The sequence below is a fragment of the Puma concolor genome, chromosome E3, assembly GCF_028749965.1.
Source record: "Puma concolor isolate L17-30 chromosome E3, mPumCon1.1.hap2, whole genome shotgun sequence".
NCBI lineage: Eukaryota > Metazoa > Chordata > Mammalia > Carnivora > Felidae > Puma > Puma concolor.
The window spans coordinates 25,958,337-25,980,376 of record NC_141682.1 but is presented as its reverse complement, the minus strand read 5'-3'; the positions used below and the strand labels follow the sequence as shown (position 1 = coordinate 25,980,376).

The window sequence follows — 22,040 nt, the reverse complement described above, 5'->3', positions numbered from 1 at the left end:
GTCTCAGGAAATGAGATGATCTGAGATGGACTCTGTTATCCCATTTTCTGGATGAGGACACTAAGGCTCAAAAAGATAAACTTTCTCCTGTTCATGAACCTGCAAATCAGTTCCATGGTGGAGGCTGTGCATAAGGGGCCATGGGGTAAATGGGAACTCTGTACTTTCTCACTTTTGTTGTGAATTTTAAAACTGCTCCAAGAAATAAAGTTTATTAATTAAAAATTTTCAGTACCACCTACTGGGCTAGTTCTAGGTTCTGAGGACAGTATTCATTTAGGTAGAGAGAAAAGGCCACTGGAAGAAAAAATGGTGTGCACGTTTTCTCCTTCAGCCCAAACTCCCATTCTATGTAGAAATTTCTTTTATCTACATTTTTCCTTCCTTCTAAGTATTTTCAGGGACTATAGGACCTAAGGTTGGGCAGTGGGCACTTCACACGTGAAGGGGATAGTAACTGGTATGACCACAGTTCACAAACCAAGTGTTAGAAGCTGGAATGGGTATGTGTGCCTGCGGGCATGTCTTTGCCCTGTACGTGGCACTTGGCCCACTTCACTCAACATTGTTTGATTTTTCAGTATGCCTATATTTTCTCTGCCTCTGGATTAAAATCTTTATTTAGTAGCCAAACACACTTACATGTCTAGAATACAGCACAGCCCATAGTAAAAATCCTTAATAAATACTGGTTGAATTGACAAATAATGAATGAATAAATGATACAGCCACATTAGCATTGAACAAGACCAGCTGCAAAATAGGCAATTTCTCAGCCTCCTACCATGCCTCTATTATCCCTGTCTTGATAACTCAGAGATCTGTGGTCTCCAATGTAAGGCTGACAATTTTGCTATTATTATTGTGAGGCCATTATTACATGCCACTATTTTTGTCTTTTTCTCTCTGTACCACCAAATTCCAATTGTTCAAAGCAGGGAGAGAAGGCATTGGCAGGGTCACCACAGTGAAGCAGGCTTAAAGAGAACATCCCTCAGTGGGAAACAAAAGGAAATTTCTTCTCCACCATTTGTCTTCAGCCTTCGCCCACGCATTCGTGTGGGGGGTGGGGGGGCTCTAGGCAGAACCAGAAACATGCAGTGTGTTACAAAGCTGGGTATCATTTCTGAAATAACCTCAGACTCTCCTTGTACCTTTTAATGAGGTCCATCTCAGCCTGATCTCTCTTGCTAAGGAGCAAGTTTCGGCTGTTTTCAAAGATATCTTCAATCTGGTCTGGCCAGAGGAAAAGAGTGCTGTTCAGTTTGATGTCCTCTTCTGCAAAACACATACAGTCTGCTCCAGGACACTGTTCAGCATAGGTCAGCATTCAGGGAATTAATTCAGCAGAACAAGAAGTCAACAGAAGTGGGTGTGGGGGTGGCAATGAATGGATGGGCCCATTATGGATGAATGATAGCCAATGTTTATCGAGCACTTACCAAGTGCCAGGCTAGAAGGGCAACAGTATTATCATCCTTGTTCTTACAGATGGGAAACAAAGTTTAGCCAAGTAATCAAGGTCACACCACTAGAAGGCAGCAGAGATGATTTCAAACCCAGGTCTAACCAACTCTAAAGCTAATGTTCTAACCATTAGGCTTCATTGCTTTCCCAGGGTGCATCTGAGTAGAGTAGAAACTTGGGCTGAAGTTCCATTTCTTTAAATTGTCACCTCATCTGAGTCTCAGTCTCCCTTCTAGTTAAATGTCAGTAATAAAATCAGTATCACTCTAAGGCTCAGGTCAGCTGAAATGTCCTGGGGTCTCTCTGTACCCTGAAGAACGTAGGAAGCAGAGGTCCAGTGTGTGTTCACATAGTCAAGGGCACAGCTCATGAATGTGCAGGGGGATGGTTAGGGCAACCCCTCTCTCAGTCCCAGTACCCATCTCTCCCTCCCATCACTCTTTCCCCCAAATACCATGAACACCAGGTAAATTCACAGGTATTTCCAGATGGAAGGAGGATCTGAAAACTTGGCTTGTGGAGAGTGTATCCATTTTTCCTTCAGAACCTGGTCCTTACAAAACTCTAACGTGGCCCAACAAGCCTTGAAAGGGCTCTGGCCATTTCTTTCCTTTAAAGATATTCAGGAGCATGAAGGAAAGTGCCCTGGCCTCTCCTCAAAGGTGAAATTGTATTAAGATTATAGATAACTGAAATCTATTCATTTATAAAAGGACTCTGCATTTGGAAGTGATTTTTTCCAGAAACCAGACACAAGATACCAGGACAGGCATCTAAGAACTCAAGTCCCTAGATATTTCTTCTTTTAGTCTAACAATAAGAAATCCCTTTGTTTGATTCAAATTCCTGAGGATAAGACCATGGAATTGGTGCGTCTAACGTATAAGGACACTTGAAAAGCAGTACTCCCAATATTGACATTTAGAGGTAGGACTGCCGACTCTCCTTCCTGACTCCTTACCTCTAAAAATATAAATATACATGTACGTTTGCACATAAATCTACATGTCATTGGACTTACGGGGCAAGTCTGCATAGTCCATCAGGAACTCTAGCCGTTCACTTGCATCTCTAAGTTGCCTCCGGAGTTTGAACACCGTGACATCACTGGATTTCTTTAAGAATTCAATGAGGAATACCAGCTCCTCAGTGTTGGCAGGAATTTCACTGACTTTGTCTGCAATGGTGCTGTACTGATTGCAAATGCTACAGGGAGAGGAACAGCCATCATCATCTCTACCATCTAAAATCACTTTCTTTTAAGACGTTTATGGTAAACAGGTATAATTCTCATCTGGAGACTAGAACAATGGTTTCCAACTTTTCTCTACCTGCAGATCTGTGATAGGTAATATTCATGTGCACACCACACCTCAAGAATACAAACAATAGTAAAGGAAATAACATCTCATAGGTTTTAAGCCCTTTACTACGTGCCATGCCCTATTCTAATCAGTGAATATATATATATTATGTATACATACATACATATATACATAATATATACATATATGTGTGTGTATATATATATATACACACACGATATATATATATATATATATATATATATATATATATATATATATATATTAAACTTCACAACAATTCTAAGGGGTAGGGACTGTTATTATCAACATTTTATAATGGAAGAAAGTAAGGCTGAGTAACTGTCCAAAGCAACATGTTGTGGAGGTGTCAGGGACAAGATGCGACCCTGGCTCAAACGATTCCAAAGCTTGTACTCTTAACAGATATGCCATGGGTAGAATCCAGATTTAGACCCAAACAACAAGAATACCACCACCACCAGCAGCAATAGCAATTCCTTGAATTTTACGCTGAAGTAGAACACTAAACTAATGGTAATCACTACTGTTTATAGTATGTCAGCAAGTTTATCCTCATGTGCTAGAGGTAGTTCCTGGTTGGCAAAGAGAAAGTGACATTCAACCACTGGGACCACTAGACCTAACTGCCTGCTTCCCAAACACAAGACTATGAGAAAGGACACTATCTTTTTTTTCAAAGTTTATTTATTTTGAGAGAGAGAGAGAGAGAGAGAGCGAGCAGGGGAAGGGCAGAAAGAGAGAGGGAGAGAACCCCAAGCAGGCTCTCACAAACTGAGATGACCTGAGCAGAAACCAAGAGGCAGGTGCTTAACCTACTGAGCCACCCAGGTGCCCCAAGAAAGGATGCTATTTAAGGATAATTTGAATGTCCCTAACTTATGCAAAAGCCAGCGATGACCATCATCAGTATTTTAATTATAATTAGGAACAAACTGCCTGTAATACATCCATGCCTAGCACATAGTAGCCCTTAAGAAATGCTAGCAATAGCTATCATAATTTTTATTAGTAATTGATTATTACATGTTGACATTCATGCATTATAAAAACCACTCGTTCCAATATTTTCAGTCCTCAATATTCCTTCTTTTGTTGTTTTTGTTTTTTCAAATGAAGTATAGTTGACACTCAATATTCCTTCTTAATGTATAGAGACCCCTCCATAGTGAAGCTAATTACGTCAAACTGAAGAAAAAATGATTAAAACATCTTTGCAGACACTTCCAGGATCTTAAAAATGAATTTCTACACAATTTAGAAACTTTCTGCAGAGAAAAACTGTCTACTGTACTACATAGGCTCAATATTACATAGTATTTTCCACTTCTTGGACTCAGAGCCACATTACACGTCCCAGCCTCCTTTGCATTTTTAGTCGGGTATTCTAACAGTAAGCTTGGGCTACCATAACAAAACATCACATACTGGATGGCTTAAAAAACAGGAAATTATTCTCTCACAGTTCTTAGAGGCTGGGAAGTCCAAGGTCAAAGTACCGACCAATTTGGTTCCTAGTGAAGGCTTTCTTTCTGGCTTGCAGACAGCTGCCTTCTCACTGTGTCCTCATGTGGGGACAGGGGGAAAGAGCTCTGGTGCCTCCTCCTCTTCCTACAAGGGCAAGAGCCCTATTGGATTAGGATCCCATCCTTATGACCTCATTTAACCTCATCATCTCCTTCAAGGCCTAGGCTTCAAATACAGCCACACACTGGGCACTAGTGTTTTTGCTACAGGCTGAATGTTTGTGTGCCCCCAAAATCCTTATGTTAAAACCTATTCTCTAATGTGATGGTATTTGGAGGTGGCCTTTGGAAGGTAAATAGGTCATGAGAGCTATGCCCTCATATATGGGTTTAGTGCTCTTATAAGAAAGACCCCAGATGGTTGGTCTCCCAGCCTCTTAGCATCTTTCCCTCTTCTGGGAACTACACCCTAAGTCTTGGGGTACCCCCATCCCAAATTCACATGGTTCACATAGGGCAGACATCCACCCCAGAGATGGGACTGCCACCTGATCTAAGCCATCTTCTTCACCATGGCATTTGGTTCAGTGCTGCACAAAAGACCCAAGTCAGGCTAGTGTCACACAGGCCAGGACTTTTTGAGGTAACTGGAAAGACAGAAACCACTGACCCCTCTGGATGGGAATCAGGGAGGATGTAAGCCTGGAACTGCTGGGCCCACAAACGGGAGAAACCCTGAGAGAGAATGAAAGCCCAGGAGAGGGAGAGAGACTGCATCCTAATTGTAGTGTTGATGGCCTGAAGCTAGCAATTCCTCAACTTTTCAACACGTGAGACCCAAATTACCTTTTCCACTTTGGCCAACCTGTCTGGGCTTCTATTCCTTAGAACCAAAAACGTTTGGACTAATATATAGTCATCAGTGAAATGAAGGTATGACATAGAGCTTAATTAAGACCAAATGACAGAATCCTCAGGTCTGTACAGCAGAAGCCTGCATAGGAGTGGTTCTAGGGGGGTGCCTGTAAGCACCCTGTGTCTCTGAAAATGTACTACATGGCCAGGGAGAGGACCTCTGATGGCCAAACCCAAGAGGCAGCATCTCCCTGACGGTGCCTCCAAGGAAGCAAACACTGAGAGATCAGAGATGGATAGCTGCAGGATGCTTTCCACACTCCTGTTCCAAGCCCCATGTAGTTTTTTCCCTACTGATCACCTTCTAGCCTGAACCTGAATTCCCTGCCACCCTCACTCTGGGGGCAAAAACAACTTGAGCTAGAAGTTCTGTCTGGTCATTAATAGAAGGTGCAAGTTTTGTCCACTTTTCTATTCTCCCGTTCATGCCAAATACTGTTGCTACTTCTCTACCCACAATCACGATACCTGGTATTGGTGTGCCGGTTTACATCCACTTGGAATTGAATCAGACGGTCTTTCAAATTTTGGGCTCGCTCACACAGGTCATAATTCAGGGTCATGGTGTCAAGGCAGAACATGGCCAAAGGCACGGTAATGTGCATGGAGGCAATTTCATTTCTCCGCTTTTTTATGCTACTGATCCTCTGTAGAAAGGAGCACAGTCAGTAGTTTGAATTGCCTTTAGCCTCCCTGCTTTTGCCCCAGCCTCACCCCCAGCCAACCCAGTCCAATGTTGAGCACAGCACAATGTATTGAAATACAGTGACTACTCATTGGACTGTCTGCAGCACACGTCTCCAAGATATATATCAAATTACTTTCCCTACCGTCACAAAATCCTCGATATCATGATTTTCTTTCAGGAACGCAGTGATGCTTTGTTCAGCCGTGTTATCCAATAAGTCATCGTATTTTTTGTATACATTTAAGTATCTTCCATAATCGAAGAGTGTAAAATCAGACAAGCAAATACAGGTCACCAAATCAGATTAGGCAGAGGGGAAAATGAAGACATAAATATAGTAAAAATTAGCCCTAGCCAGGAAAGGGAAATATAACGTTGCAAAAGGTACAGTGAACTGGGAATTCAGAACTTTGGCTTCAAACTCCAATCTTGCCACTTCTTAGCTATATGAACTTAGACAAGATATTTCTCTTTTTTTCCAAATATGAGTATCTTTAAAGTAGAAATAGTAACTCCTCATAGGATTGCTGTAAAGCTTACCTACAATAATATACATATAAAGCAACGAATGCTTTCCCCAACATATTAGCTCCTATCCTTTCTTCCAGTTCTAAAACCCTATGTCTAAATTTTAAGATGAAAATTTGGAACTAATGAGCCTAACATCTATGGGATAAATTTAGTTTTCTGCTCTGTCATATCATGCAAAAATAGCTGGACAGTTTCTCCCAAATTGGAGGAGGATGTGTTTGGGATGTTCTGACTTAAAATACGTTTGAATTAAGGATGCCTGGCTCACGGAGTCAGTAGAACGTGTGGCTCTGGATCTTGGGGTTGTGAGTTTGAGTACCACATTGGATGTAGGGATAACTTAAAAATAAGACCTTTTTAAAAAAAAGTTTGAATTAAAATAAGAAGGTATTAAGTAAGCAGAATTAATTTTTGGGCCACAGTGGTATACTTCCAGGAGTTGGCCAACACTTCAGAGATTCTAAATGTTTATTATTTTTACTTATTTTGAGGAGAGAGGAGGAGGAGCAGAGAGAGAGAGGAAGAGAGAGAAAATCCCAAGCAGGCTCCATGCTGTCAGTGCAGAGCCCGACACAGGGCTCGAACTCACAAATTGTGAAATCATGCGCTGAGCTGAAATCAAGAGTCGGACGTTTAACTAAGCCACCCAGGTGCCCCAACACTTCAGAGATTCTAAAACTGAGATACAATCTGAGGAGCAGTCAGTCCAAAGCTGCCAGTCCAGAAAGACAAACTGTGTCAGACTCCAAGAATAGGGAGAACAGAGGTTTCAAATAGATGTCCCCAAATCAAACTCATAAGGGCAGAGCTTCCAAATCTGAATTTATGATTCTCAGACTAGATCAGAAGTAGTTCTCAACTGAGGGTGATTTGACCACTCAGGGGGCATTTGGCCATGTCTGGGGATGATTTTGGTTGTGGGAAGATGGGTATAGGCCAGGGATGATGCTAAACATCCTACCATGCACAGCAGCTCCTCACAATACAGGATTTTCTGGTCTAAAATGTTGACAGAGCTGCAGTCAGGAAACCCATATATCCGGGTTTTCCTTGGGACAGCTTAGATTTACACTTGTTGTACCATGGTAATTGTTAATACCTCTTCACTCTCAAAGTGTCTCAGTTTGGAAGCAGTATTATATAAATGATCACCCTAAACTAGGGACTGCTCACATGAGCAACTGTGAGATATTCTATAGTATGATGATTTTAAGTTTATTTATTTTGAGATAAAAGGAAGGGGGGAGGGAGAGAGAGAGACAGAGAGAGAGAGAGAGAGAATTCCAAGCAGGCTCTGCATTGTCAGTGCAGAGCCCAATACAGGGCTCAAACCCATGAACCGTGAGATGACCTGAGCTGAAACCAAGAGTCAGACCCTTAACCAACTGAGCCATCCAGGTGCCCCCCTACAGTACAATGATTAAGGAGCATTCAGATAACTTGTCCTCAATTTCCTTTAATTCCTAAGTCCAAAAGCTCTGAAAACAGAAAGCTGCTTCAGAATTCATTTGATAGCAAAAGCTGGTGTAAACCGATGTGAGGCTACTTGTGTGAATAGTCATATTTTTCACTCCAGAAATATCAATAGATTTAATGAAGGGGTGCGACCTGAGATCTTGCTGAAGCTGCATTATAATATCTGAAATATGCATTATGTTACTTTGCTAAAATCCAGCAATTTCTAAATGACAAAACCTATCTGGCCTTAAAGCTTTCAGATAGCGGAGGCACACCTGTAATTGAATTCTGGTTCTTTTATTTATTTGCTGTATAACATTGGGAAAGTTTCCTCATTTGTAAGATGGGGATAAATAGTAATTCCAATGTAAGTGTTGGCTGTTCTTACTACAGATGTGTTTTGGGTGCATGGGAACAGCGATTATTTATTTGATGACAAATAAACTGATGCCAAAATGGCTAAGTTACAACTAAACCCACTTACTTGCGGGGGCCGACTTGATTTTTCTGAAATACCTCAAAGGTTTGATTCACAAAATCAGAAACCAGTTTTTCTTCAGGGTTAATGGTTCCAAGAATCAGATTATATCCTTTCAACTCCGGGAACAGGATAGATTCCACCTAAAGGATTAGAAACCACTTTTATGTAGTGACACATCCACAAGACACAGGAAGGGAGATGGTACCAAAAGGTAAAATCTTCTGCAGTGGACTCCCTTCCAGAGACACCAGTTGCATTGACACTTGTTTCCCCTTGGATAGTGTCAGGATCACCCTCCTGGTCCCTTTACCTCTATCCTCTCTTCTCTCCCTCTTGGGTTACTCATCTTTCCCTGCCCCTTTCAAGTCTCCTGTCCCTAGAGAGTCCCCTGGGCCTCTAGTTAGGATGTTAAGTTTCCCTGCTTAAAGCTCACATTCTGAACTCTTCCCACTCAGCACAACTGTAATGAAATAATGTATAATGAGCTGTTTTAGGTTTGTCATGGGATATAAATACCATGAGGGCCTGGATCGTGTCTTGACTTCTTCACTATTGTGAAGAGTTCAACAAGAGCTTGGCACATAGTGGGGCGCCTGTGTGGCTCAGTCGATTGAGCGTCTGACTTCAGCTCAGGTCATGATCTCACAGTTTGTGGGTTCCAGCCCTGTGTTGGGCTCTGTGCTGACAGCTTAGAGTCTGGAGGCTGCTTCAGATTCTGTGTCTTCCTCTCTCTGCCCCTCCCCCACTCAGGCTCTCTCTCTCTCTCTCTCTCTCTCTCTCTCTTTTAAAAATAAACATTAAAAAAAATTTTTTTAAAGAGCTTGGCACATAGTAAGTGCTCAGTAAATATGGTGTGACTGAATGAGTATCATAGTGGTGGCTCCCTGTCCCCCTGATCAGCTTTTACTAATGAAGTTATTGGAGACATGGGTTCTAAATCTGATTCTGCTGCTAATTGACCATGTGACCTGAGCTAAGCTACTTCTCTCTGAACTTCCATTTTCTCCCCTGAAGAAAAGGAGAGACACTAGATTCTTCTCTCAGATCAGAGGGGGAAAAAAGTCTATAGCTAGAACAGTATCTTTTCTGATAATTCAAGTACTCCTTTTTTTTTAAAGTTTATTTATTTTTGAGAGAGAGAGAACATGAGTAGGGGAGGGGCAGAGAGAGAGAGAGAGAGAGAGAGAGAGAGAGAGAATCCCAAGCAGGTTCCACACTGTCAGTGCAGAACCTGATGTGAGGCTTGACCTCAAGAATCGTCAGATCATGACCTGAGCTGAAATCATGAGTTGGAGTCTTAACCGAATGAGTCACCCAGCCGCCCCAAGTACTCCAACTTCTAAATGGCATGTGTGTATCCCTGGGAAATGTTCTCACTTGCATGATTCAAGAAGACTGCCAAGTCCGTGCTGGGTACCCAATGCCCTCCCTAAGAAAGCTTATGGTGATGGGTCCCAGAAAAGACTGTCAGAGCGCTCTAGTTGGTTACAGCAATTATACACCATGGATGAGAATACACTGATTTAGAAAGAGGGAAAGCCCAGTGCAAATGGTCTGTATCCTCCTTCTTTGGACAATTCCAACGTTTTTAAGCCAGCAGAGGAACAAACAGCTTCTTTGCTGTGGCCATGCTGCAGACAGTGGAGGAGTGATCCTTCTCCAAGGAGATGGAGGATAGGGCATTGGTCAAGCATATGGATTAAATGATTTAGGGAGGGGTGCCTGGGTGGCTCAGTTAAACGTCCAATTTCAGCTCAGGACATGATCTCACAGTTCGGGAGTTCGAGCCCTGTGTCAGACTCTCTGCTGTCAGTGCAGAGCCCGCTTCTGATCCTGTCTCCCTCTCTCTCTGCCTGTCTCTCTCTCTCTCAAAAATAAACATTACAAAAAAAAAAAAAAGATATGGTTTAGGGACACACAACTGGTACATCCAGGCCACTCAACAGATCACATGTGGACAGCATAAGGGATTGTTTCTTGAGAAGTCTTCAGTCAAAAGAGGAAGTAATGCCTTTTATTGCCCTTTAAATGTGGCAGGTTCTCACATGCTCATGCTCCGTAGTAGTCTGTAAAACTGAGCTGAGATCAATGGTGCCCTTCCCAGGTAATCACTCTTACTATCTTCTTATCTCCATGGCTCTCTGATCCCTGACTTCCTGGTCTTGTTATCACCCTCAGTGCTTATGCCTGCACACTTCTCCAAGTTTGGGATTTCCCTGGCACTCTGAGTGAGAAAAGTCTCCTATCAGGGAGACTCCATAGTAATGTGTGTGTGTGTCTGTGTGTGTATTCCTGATTACGAAAGTAATGTCTTGGCATGGCTGCTAATGCTGATTTTTTTCCTTACTGCATTTTTAGTTTTAGAAAACGCTTCCTTATTTCACCCCACCTCATTTTATTTATGCCACTCATTCACCTCTTTTCATTTCAATCAGTATTACAACATCTATGTCTTAATTTTTTTGCCAAGACAAATACTTTCTAATATGTACTTTGCTTTCCTTTAGTAACTTTCTCATAGGTAGGCTTCCCTTCTATACCTTGAAACTTATTTTTTTTTTTTTAATTTTTTTTTTTTCAACGTTTATTTATTTTTGGGACAGAGAGAGACAGAGCATGAACGGGGGAGGGGCAGAGAGAGAGGGAGACACAGAATCGGAAACAGGCTCCAGGCTCTGGGCCATCAGCCCAGAGCCCGACGCGGGGCTCGAACTCACAGACCGCGAGATCGTGACCTGGCTGAAGTCGGATGCTTAACCGACTGCGCCACCCAGGCGCCCCTGAAACTTATTTTCAAAACTTCATGCTGACATTTTTCCCAACTTAAAAAAATTTATGTTTAAGGGAACCTGTGTGGCTTGTTTGGTAGGGCATGTAACTCTTGGTCTCAGGACAGTGATTTTGAGCCCTACATTGGGTGTAAAGATTACTTTAAAATAAAACTTCCAAAACAAATAAAATGAGGGACATCTAGGTGGCTCAGTCAGTTAAGCATTCATCTCTTAATTTTGGCTCAGGTCATGATCTCACAGTTTGTCAGTTTGAGCTCCACGTCGGACTCTGCCCAGACAGTATGGACCCTGCCTGGGATTCTCTCTCTCTCTCTCAAAATAAATAAACACTTAAAAAATAAAAATAAATGAAATAAAATAATATTTATGTTCAAACATAAAAAAAGGCAGGAAAGGTAGGGATTAGGGGTAATGTCCGTCTGTTGCAGTTCTTAGATATACTTATTAGATACTCAACCTGAGGGGCTATTCTTTTAAAGTTTCAATACCCAGTTCATGAGGCACCTGGAGCACCAGTTCATGGGGCACTCAGTTTCAATACCCAGTTCATGGGGCACCCAGTCAGTGTTTCAAAAACAATAAATTGTGTTTCATAAATAAATAAATAAATAAAACACATAAATAAGTTGTGTTTCAAAAACAATAAACATTAAAAAATATTTAAGTTTTGGGGTGCCCGGGTGACTCAGTCAGTTAAGCGTCCAACTTTGGCTCAGGTCATGATCTCACGGTTCATGGGTTCAAGCCCTGTGTCGGGCTCTGTGCTGACAGCTCAGAGCCTGGAGCCTGCTTCAGATTCTGTATCTCCCTCTCTCTGCCCCTCCCCTGATCATGCTCTGTATCTCTCTGTCTCTCAAAAATGAATAAATGTTAAAAAAAAAAATTTAAGTTTCAATACCCAGTTCAGAGACAGAATCGTGTGAGGAGTTTGACACAGGAGCCAATGCTGTGGGCATGTCTAGATAGAGAATGCTGAGACTGGGCTGCTTTTTCTCAGAGTCTGATAAAGTCATTGGCATTCACTTGGGCCTAGCTTTCAAACCTGGTACACACTATAACCTGTGACTACATCTTTTTGCCATGGGAATCCACTAAATTCCACCACCCCTGCTGGGTGTTTGCAGGAGCGATCACATGAGCCCTTGGCTCTCCCGGCCCAGCTGCTTGCAAACATTGCTAATCAAGATCAGTGAAAGAGAACTTGAGTGGTATGTATTTTATCTGTCCCCAAGCCCCACACTTATCCTTCCAAATTACAGGGTCTTCTCTTTCATTTCCTTTCTAGGGATATCGATTGTAGGAGAGTTGCCCACTGTTTCTTTCCCTTCCACACACCCAGTTTTCTTGTTAACTAGGCTTGGTTGGGTTCGAAACCCCAAATTTAGAGTTATCTGGTGAAACAGACTAGAGCATTTTGGCCTCACATGTTTCCCTACAACACCAAACTCTACTCTTGAGCTCTTGGAACCCTCTAAGGATAGGACTGTAAAGAAAAGAGTACTTAAGAGTACCTAAGCATCACACATAATGCCTGGGCAATGAGGGAGGGGGAGAAAAATAGAGAAAAACACCCCACGGTTCCCTTTCCTGTGTGGCTCTGGACACTGGCCTTCTTGCCACTTCAGCCACCCAGAGGGAATACAGAGTACAGAAGAGTCACACTCATGTGGGTGATCCTGCCCAGCACTAAAAGTCTGCTACGTGTCTGGAATATGATTACCAATCCCACCCTGGAAAGGAAGCTGGAAAGGTCTTGGATCAGGAAGAGAAGCTTCAATCTCTCCCCTTGATGTCTTCAGTGGTTAAACAAATGGAACTTCAAGAACTAAATTAGGTATCATTTCATGAAGATTCTTGGTGAGTTCATGGCGTTGCTCCATCGTGGATTGTCAACGCAAGTTGGTTATGGCTCGGGACACATCTGTCCCTTTGAAGTTGGCGTCATGTTGAGGAAAAGGGGAACTCTACTTGCTGACAAAATAATTCTTAAAAAAATTTTTTTAATGTTTATTTTGAGAGAGACAGAGAGACAGCATGCATGTAAGCAGGGAAGGGGCAGATAGGGGGATAGAGGATCAGAAGTGGGCTCTGTACTCACAGCAGAGCTGGACGCGGAGCTTGAACTCATGAACCGTGAGATCATAACCTGAGCTGAAGTTGGACGCTTACCGGACTGAGCCACCCAGGCGCCCCATTAATGCTTGTATTAGAAGCACAATTCTCTAATGCGTGGACATTTCTTTATGGCCCAAATCTTCTGTCTGGGGTCACGGGAGGCATACTCAGGATTGAGCTCTCAAAATAAAAACTCTTCTGACTACCTTGTACAAACAGTTACTTTAAATATATTTTATTCGATAAGTAAATAAAACTATAAATGAGTAAGTCAGTACTATACCTTGGGGATCTCCCTAGAGTTTTTAATAATTTCCAAGAAAGAATTGTGTATTAATTCCCAGCAGTCATCAAAAGATGGATTAAAGATGATAATCGGTTCATGGACTTCAAGTTTGATCATGATTAGCTGAGGTATGAAGAACTCCATCTCTTGGTAGGGCTCCTTGTAATCATTCCCATCCTTCAGGAGATATAAGATATGGCAGCTGTCACAAGATGGGGCCTTCCAGAATCAAAGGAGTAATTTTTACCCATTCACAGTATTACATGAATACCAGAAAAGGAAATGCAGGGTACCAGGCACTGTTCATGTTCACATAAGGTCTGGGTATGGCTTAGCCCACCCTGAGCTTATCCACTCCCCCATTCCAGAAGTTTTAATTCAGTATATTTTCTTTGCTTAGATATTCCTGCATTAATTATTTCCAAATCCTTCCCACCCTTCAAAATTCAGCTCAAAAGCCCCTGCTCTAGGAAGCTTCTCTGTTCTCTAGCAAGATATAATCTCTTTCACTTCTGAACTTATGTGTTTCTATTTCCTTCATGCTATTTTAGCTTTCTCTGTTGCAGAGATTTATAGGTACATCTTACTTTCTCTACTCTAACCTCAAGGGCAGGATCTGTCTGAACCCTGTACTTTCTCTGAAATCTCCAAGGTAGCATTTAATACATAGTTGATGCTCAATAAAAATCTGTTGACAGAATCCAAAAGCATAAATAGTTATCTGTATACCTCAAATGGAGCTAATGAGTGTATAGTCTATTTTAAACACTCAAAATGTCAACACTCCTACAACAGAAATATTGGCATGGAGATATCTACAATTCCCTATGAGGGTAGTAATAGGAGATACCTCTCATAAACTACCCTGCCTAATGAAATTGTCACAGGGTAGCTGGAAAGTATTTGCCTAAGTCAGTGATGTTAGACATCTCTAGATCTGTTTAAGGATGATTGATAAACATTTGCTGAACAGCTACCATGTATCAAATACCCATAAATCTCCCCTTCTTTCAGACATATAAAGATTTAACTTTTCCCTTTGTGGGGAATTTTAGAGTGGGATTTGTTCCACATCTGAGCCTCTTCTGCTTTAGCAAAGTGGATGATTACAGTGACATCTATTGATTGGTCCTTGCTACAAAGCTAACATCACAGTCTAAATTCAGCAATATTGGCTTCTATACTTTTTTTGAGCAAAAGGACAATTGTTCATCTTTACTTCATTTGAAAAAATACTTAGAACTTAACCTTTTATAACCAGGCAATTATATATTTTTATTACTCCTTTTTAAGGTAAAATGTGCAAGTGGCATAAAATGTAAACAAATCTTCCTTGGTCCATGGGTTATCTAAGTTTAGGGGATGCTATGATCTTTTGAAATCCAAGACTTAGTGTTTTTAGCTTTTATTTTGACTTCACTGAAGTAGTTTCATGAAGAAAGTTATTAATTAGGTCAACAAAGCCTTTTGTTTTCAGAGATGCCCCTTCAAAGACCAAAGAACCAAAGGCAATGTTTACAATGATACACACAACACTCCCTAAATATCAAGCCAAAGATTGATAACAAAATTTTTTCAACACCTTCCTTCACAGAGGATGAAAAAGTGACCCCATTCCCTCTCATAGGAGGTATGAATTCCATTTTATTCTATCTTCTTTCAATTTTTGTAACAACTTCTCCACTTCTGGAGATCTTTGGCAATTTAGTATAGGCAATTACCTCAGGAAAGCTTGCTGTGACTCACAAAACTCATTTTCATGAACTAATGTAGCTGAAGACCTACATGATGGAATTCTGATTCTGTCTTGGTTGTTTCCCCTCAAAGGGCCTACTGCTGGTCCCCTACATACCTTGTGTATCATGAAAAAGGAGACGAGGTCCTCGAGAGACTTAATGACCAAGTCCCTCAGCTGGAGGGACATGAAGGAAGCAACAGAAGCAAAATATTCCTCAATGTTATGAGAGGAGTCATAGTCACGCTTGGGAGCAAAATGGACCCACTGCTCCTTCTGTGAGATGAACAGCTGGGCACAGGTGGGGATCCACCTGTGAAAAAAGAAGGGCAGAGAAGTAAGAAGCTCTTCTGAGCTCGGAGAAATCCTATCAGATGTTCCCCACTCTCTGTAACAAGGAAGGTGGCTCATTCCCCACTAAGCAGCTTTCCAAATCGGTACTTTCATATCCCTGGCCACCTCCCCTGCCAGCACCTCTTTCCTGGAAAGAAAGTAGTAAGATTTGAATTGAGAGACTATTCATCCAAAGGCACAAGGGATGCTGGTGGCATGTCCTGCCCAAAGAGTCTCTAGTTTCTTTACAATAATCAGAGATTGGGGTGAAGGGGCATAAAGAAATGGAATGTTCTGTCCAACTTCTCTCCCTGGCAAATGCCTGGCCTCTGATTCAGACTTTATAGGGGGAAAGTGAGGAAGAGGAGAAAAAGAAGAAAACTTAAGAGAAACTCCAGTGTGGTGATAGTTGCTCAGAAGTTGAGAGTGAAAGTAAGAAAAGAAAAAGAAAAAATGGATGTCTCATTGTTCTTTCTTCCTACTTCCCCCAATTTTTAATTCCCAGTGGGAACCACTGGCCTTTTCATCCTATCACATCTCTTTTATGATTGCTAGGAAGGTGCTACTCTAACAATCAGAGAAGTACTAGTAACAGCCAGAGTTGTAAAGACAATAATTATGATATTTATCAAGCAGCTACTACGTGCTATGGCATATACATTTTCTCTGATAATAAAAACCCACTGGTAGGTATTACCACCATCATTTTACATAAGGGGGTTTCTCTAGCTCTGGACATCATCCTGCATGCATTTGCAAAGGGAAAAGGAATAGTCTAAGTGACTGAAAACTCTCTAACCCTGGAATCTTGCAGCTGTTTATCTGGGCCACCTGAACACAAGTTATTCAAACTCAAGTCATGTAACTTAGCAAGACCTCACAGATTTCAGAGGGAGGGCAAAGAAGTGGTAGCCCAACAAAGAATGGTAATGAGAGTTTCAAAAAGGCAGAGGGACAACAGGAATGAGGGTTGAAGCATGGACCTGGGGAGACACAAATACTGGTGGGATGGAATGTAGAAGGAAAGGGACAGAGAAAGATGTCAGTGAGAAGTCAGCAAACTGTGCAACCTCCAGGCTGGGAACCAGATTTCCCTCCTGAGAGTTTATGATGTTGTGACGAGGTCCCATTCTGAGGCCAGATACTGACTTGTTGAGAAGAATTTGGCGTGCTTCCATGCAGTGTTTCTGGATCACATCCCAGTACTCATGAGGCTGCAAAGGCAATTTTCCTGCCAGTAATTCTGCTGTTCGAACAAACCTGAGGTCTTTAAATCTGCCAAAAGAGAGGGAGAACCGTCCTGGGCTGAGAAGACAATAATGAATTCTCGAGGATGGGTTCAAAGGGCACACATCCTCACTTTTCTTATCTTTTTGTTTGTTTATTTTGAGAGGGAGAGAGAGAGAGAGAGTGTGCAATTGCGAGTGAGTAGAGAAGGGGAAGAGAGAGGGAGAGAGAGAATCCCAAGCAGGTTCCGTGCTCAGTGCGAAGCCTGATGTAAGGCTCAAACTCACGAACTGTGAGGTCAGGACCTGAGCCGAAATCAAGAGTCAGACACTTACACAACTGAGGCACCCAGGTGCCCCATCCTCACTTTTCAATGAGAGTAAAACCATTTATATTTGAAAAATATGAAAGTCTGAGGAGGGGTAGACAGTCCACAAGAACCTTGCAAAGAGGAGATAGATGAGCCAACTGAATAGGTGTTTGCTGAGCCTTCCTATCTGTCCTGCTCCAAATAACCCATCTGAGGAGTGAGGTTTTGGCAGCAACCTGGTTATTTGCCTGCCTGGGAACTGGGATATCAAATGGACAAATCAAAGTTCTTTACAACAGCAAAGACAGAGAAGACAGGTCAAGCGAAGCACCACCTTCATGAGCAAGTGGGTTCCATCTAATCCTCAACGTGGCCCCTGGATAAGCTACTCAGGACAACTTGGAGGACTGCTTTGGTCTAAACAAAAAAACCCTTCAGACCTACTACCCCTGATGGCTGGCAGACTCACCAAGACATGAACAGCATACCTTGGCACAGTCCCTCACACAATGCAGGCACGCAATATTTGTTGAATGAATACACGAATCTCCTTCCACCTTCTCCTGTGAGGCTCTTATCTTCTCCTATTTCTCTCAGATCAATGGATGTGTTGCCCTTTACCACATTCCCCGAGGCCTCTTTTAGCTCGGAGGGACACCATATCTCTTCCTGATATCTATTCCACTCATTTATAAATCACTCTTCATTTTTTTTAATGTTTATTTATTTTTGACAGAGAAACAGAGGATGAGTGGGGAAGGGCAGAGAAAGAGGGAGACACAGAATCTGAAGCAGGCTCCAGGCTCTGAGCTGTCAGCATAGAGCCTGACGCGGGGCTCGAAACTCGCTGACCGTGAGATCGTGACCTGAGCTGCAGTTAGACGCTCAACCGACTGAGCCACCCAGGCACTCCTATAACTCATTCTTTTAAATAATCACTGCCTTTCACTTCCTCAATTAGACCTTTGCTCACTTTCTTAGCTCATCTCATGTCTTGCTTCTCATTTTCATTATCCACTGTAATGACCTCTTGGGCACTTTTCTCACCTTTCTTAAATCCCACAGCCTACATTTCTATTCCTCATTGGTGTAGGTGGTGAACTTGGTCCCCATCTTGTCTGGCCAGTCACAAAGCACTGCTAGGGAAGGACAGAATCTGAGACCTCCCTCACTACACCTTTGATATCCAACCTGAGTATGGCCTTTGTCACCACTTGGTAATTATGCTACTTATCTTTAATTCAGTCCTAACAAACTTCCGACAATGGCTTTTTAGACCACAACCCTATTTGTGCCCCCAGGTCCTTTACCCTTTGCCAACCACTAGGTGACTTCTTAGAATTTTTAAAATTAATCACGCAGGCCATAGAGAAGAGCAGTCTGTATCATTTCCTTAACAAATCTTTCTCATTGCTGATTTTTTTTTTTTTTTTTTTTTTTTGTTCAGCTGACAAAGAGCTTCTAAATGGCTTTGGTTCATGTTTGTCTTTGTTGCTTACGTAATCTTTAGGAAACCCCTAAAAGCAGGCGGTAAGAATTCTTTCTTTTCAGAAGCTATGGGTTCAATAATTTGCCATCTTCACTACATGATCAAATTAAATGCACATGTACATCTTTTTGGCTTTGAGCATTTAGCAATTTACCATCCCTAAGACTGACCTTTTTTGTTATTTTTTAGGTTATTTTTTGAGGCCATGAACATGCTTAAAATTAAAGCAGCACTTTCATTTATTGAACAGCTATATGCCAAAACTGTTCTAAGCAATTCATCCAACAACCCATGAGGTAACTGTTATTATTCTCATTTCACATATAAAAAAATAGAGGCCTAGAGAGATTAAGTTCCCCCAAATCACACTGTTTGTTATTAACAGAGAGAGAATCAGAATGTAGGCAGTGTAGCTTTGGAGCCCATACTATAAATTATTACCCTATATGCTTCTGCCTCATTAGAAAATGACTGTTTCTTTTCAGAATCCTGAGTGGCACCTCCAATGACTTAGAAAACTGAATACAGTCCAAAGAAGGGAATGTGCTTATTTAACATTGGTGGGCTCCATGCTAGCTTGACTTCCCCTTCCATTCCCTTTTAAAATATAAGTAAAACAAAGAATGTGATAAACAAGGAAGTTCTCCAGGTAACAAGCCTCCCTTAAGACTGAAGACACTCAAAGCTACAGAGCCTCCCCAAAATAAAATATTTGAGCTACTGGCAAGTTTAGCCAATCAAAATTAAGTAAGCATATTTACCTTCAATTTTTCTTTTATTTTTTTAAAGTTTATTTATTTTGAGAGAGCGAGAGAGAGAGAAACGGGGGGGGGGGTGTGGTGACAGCAGGGGAGAGGCAGAAAGAGAGAGAATCCTAAGCAGGCTTCACACTGTCAGCGCAGAGCCCTATGTGACCTAAGATCATGACCTGAGCTGAAATCAGGAATCGGACACTTAACGGACTGAGCCTCCTGGCTCTCTACTTTTCATTTTTTAAGTAGGCTTCATACCCAGCGTGGAGCCTAACAGAGGGCTCAAACTCACAACCCTAAGATCAAGACCTGAGGCAAGATCAAGAGTCAGACACTCAACCAACTGAGCCACCCAGATGCCCCAGCCTCTAATTTTTCTAATAAAGAACTCAGATGATGGCAGCTCATCATGTCATCAGCCTGACCTTTCAGTGAAATCTGTTGGCCTCATGTTCCCACCAGGATTGGCACCTCCCTTGATGGACTCCCCCAAAATGACAGTCTTTCTCCACAGCTGATGAATGGATAAACTCAACAGGGTGTAGCCTTTCAATGGAATAATATTCAGTCACAGAATGGAATGAAACACTGATACATGCTTCAGTGGTGGATGAACCTTGAAAACCTGATGCTGAGCAAAAAGCAACTAGACACAAAAGGTCACATATGGTGTGACTCCATCTACATGAAATGTCCAGGATAGGTTAAATCTGTAGAGATAGAAATCAGGTTAGTGGTTGCCAAGGGCTGAGCGGAAGGGGGATGAAGGAGTGACTGCTAATGGATATCGCATTTCTTTCTGGGTTGTACAAATGTGTGAGTGCACTGAAAACTACCGTACTGTGCACTTAAGAGAGGTGAATTTTATGGTATGTGGATTATATCTCAATTTAGAAAAATGACAGAAAAGGGATTCTTGCATCCTCTAAACTCCTCCACTTCCTGTGGCCAATTCAGTCACTGATGAACAAATTTTTTTTTTAACTTTATTTATTTTGAAAGAGAGAGAAAGAGAGACAGCACGCCAGCTAGGAAGGGGCAGAGAGAGAATTCCAAGCAGGTTTCCCACTGTTAGCACAGAGCCCGATGCAGGGCTTGAACTCATGAACATGAGTTTAGGTCTTGAGCTGAAATCAAGAGTCAGACACTTAACTGACTGAGCCCCCCAGGCGCTCCACTGATGAACAGAACAGACCACTGTTTGCCATCCCTGTGCGGGTAATGAGTTACCTAAGGAATAAGACCCAATCTCCCATACATCTCATAGGCTAGAGAAAAGACAAACTAGCAAACACACAGTTGTAATTCAGTGTGGTACATGTCCTCACAGAGTTAATGGCTCATTTACACTTAATGTGTCGAACACTGTTCTGAGTACTTTGCATGTATTAAGTTATTCATTCCTCCTACCAGCCCAATAAAGCAGGAACTCTTACTATCCTTAATTTAGAGATCAGGAAAGCAAGACCCAGACAGATGATGTAACATACCCATATTACCTAGGAAGCCGCAGAGTGAAGATACAGCCCTTAGCGGGCTGGCTCCAAGTCTGTGCTCTTTACTGGTATGCACCAGGGCTTAGAGACTGGCACTGGGTGTCATGCAAAGAAGAGTACCTTCACTGTGCACGGAGAGCTGTCATTTACAGTTCATATGCACTTTTGGTCCAGGATTTTCATCATTTCCTCTTAAGGGCTGGGCTACCCTAACTGTGCCCAGAATAGGTAGTCTCTTATGTGTGTAAACAAGAAAGAAAGGGAAGAAAAGGGAAGGGAGGAAATTCTTACTCTGTAAACCACAGTTCTTTCAGGCTGAGCATCATGGGGTTCACTGTGTGCAGATGTTCCTCGTTCCACTTCTTGGCATTCCTGTAGACACTGTGCCAGGGCACAGGCGCCCGGATCACTCTTTGAGGAAACATACGGGGAATATTCTCAATGAAGAGTCTTTTTCTCTCTATTGGGTCCATGAGGATGTAATCAACTATAACCAGCAGAACAAATACTTTGTCAGTAAGGCAGGCCCTGGAACACTCTGTGCTCTGAGCTGCAGCATTTAGAATGTAAATGAGCCTCTGACCCGTTACACTGATAATACCCATTATGTTGATAATCCCCTGGGTATAACTAAATTGGGGAAGCTTCACTCTGTTGGTTTGTTTTCTTTCTGAAGATATTTCAGGGAGAAGGAGGAGTGTAACTTCACAGTCTGGAGCTTAGAACCTGGGGTTGAGACCTATTAGGATATCTAGCATCATGCATGACAAGGAGCTACTATTTGATGATACCTCATTCATCATTAATTGATTTCTCACACCTAAATAGCCATACACAAAAAAATCAACATAACAGATGATACCATATACTCAGAATTGGAAATTCAGAAACCAAATATTTCACACACTAAGGAAAGAAAGATTGGTAAAAGGTTCACAGAGGAAGGGACATTTGAGCTGGAATGTGAATAATGAGTAGGCATTTGCAGACAGGATAGGAAGGAAAGAACATATAACGTCCTTTGGAAGAACCAAAGAAGTAACAGCATATAATGAAATGCAGTTCTATGACTTTTGTAAAACATGCTGAAGGATCTGGGAGTTATTTTGTAGCTGAAATATCAGATGCAAGTGGTCAAGTTTAAGGTGATAAG

General features: G+C 42.0%; 1 protein-coding gene across 3 annotated transcripts in view; it reads right to left on the bottom strand.

Moving 5' to 3' along the window:
• Positions 1-22,040, bottom strand: part of DNAH3 (dynein axonemal heavy chain 3) — a 170,910-nt gene that overhangs the window by 131,098 nt on the left and 17,772 nt on the right. For all 3 annotated transcript variants that reach the window (XR_015245692.1, XM_086692831.1, XM_086692832.1), the window contains 9 exons: positions 21,179-21,374; positions 16,763-16,888; positions 15,398-15,593; positions 13,543-13,722; positions 8,356-8,492; positions 6,025-6,130; positions 5,663-5,841; positions 2,489-2,673; positions 1,155-1,278 (listed from right to left, as the gene is read on the bottom strand). Coding sequence is in view for 2 of the 3 variants with exons in the window: in XM_086692831.1 (XP_086548957.1) it covers positions 1,155-1,278; positions 2,489-2,673; positions 5,663-5,841; positions 6,025-6,130; positions 8,356-8,492; positions 13,543-13,722; positions 15,398-15,593; positions 16,763-16,888; positions 21,179-21,374 (1,429 nt within the window). In the remaining variant the exon portion in view is untranslated. The remainder of the gene's footprint in view (positions 1-1,154; positions 1,279-2,488; positions 2,674-5,662; positions 5,842-6,024; positions 6,131-8,355; positions 8,493-13,542; positions 13,723-15,397; positions 15,594-16,762; positions 16,889-21,178; positions 21,375-22,040) is intronic.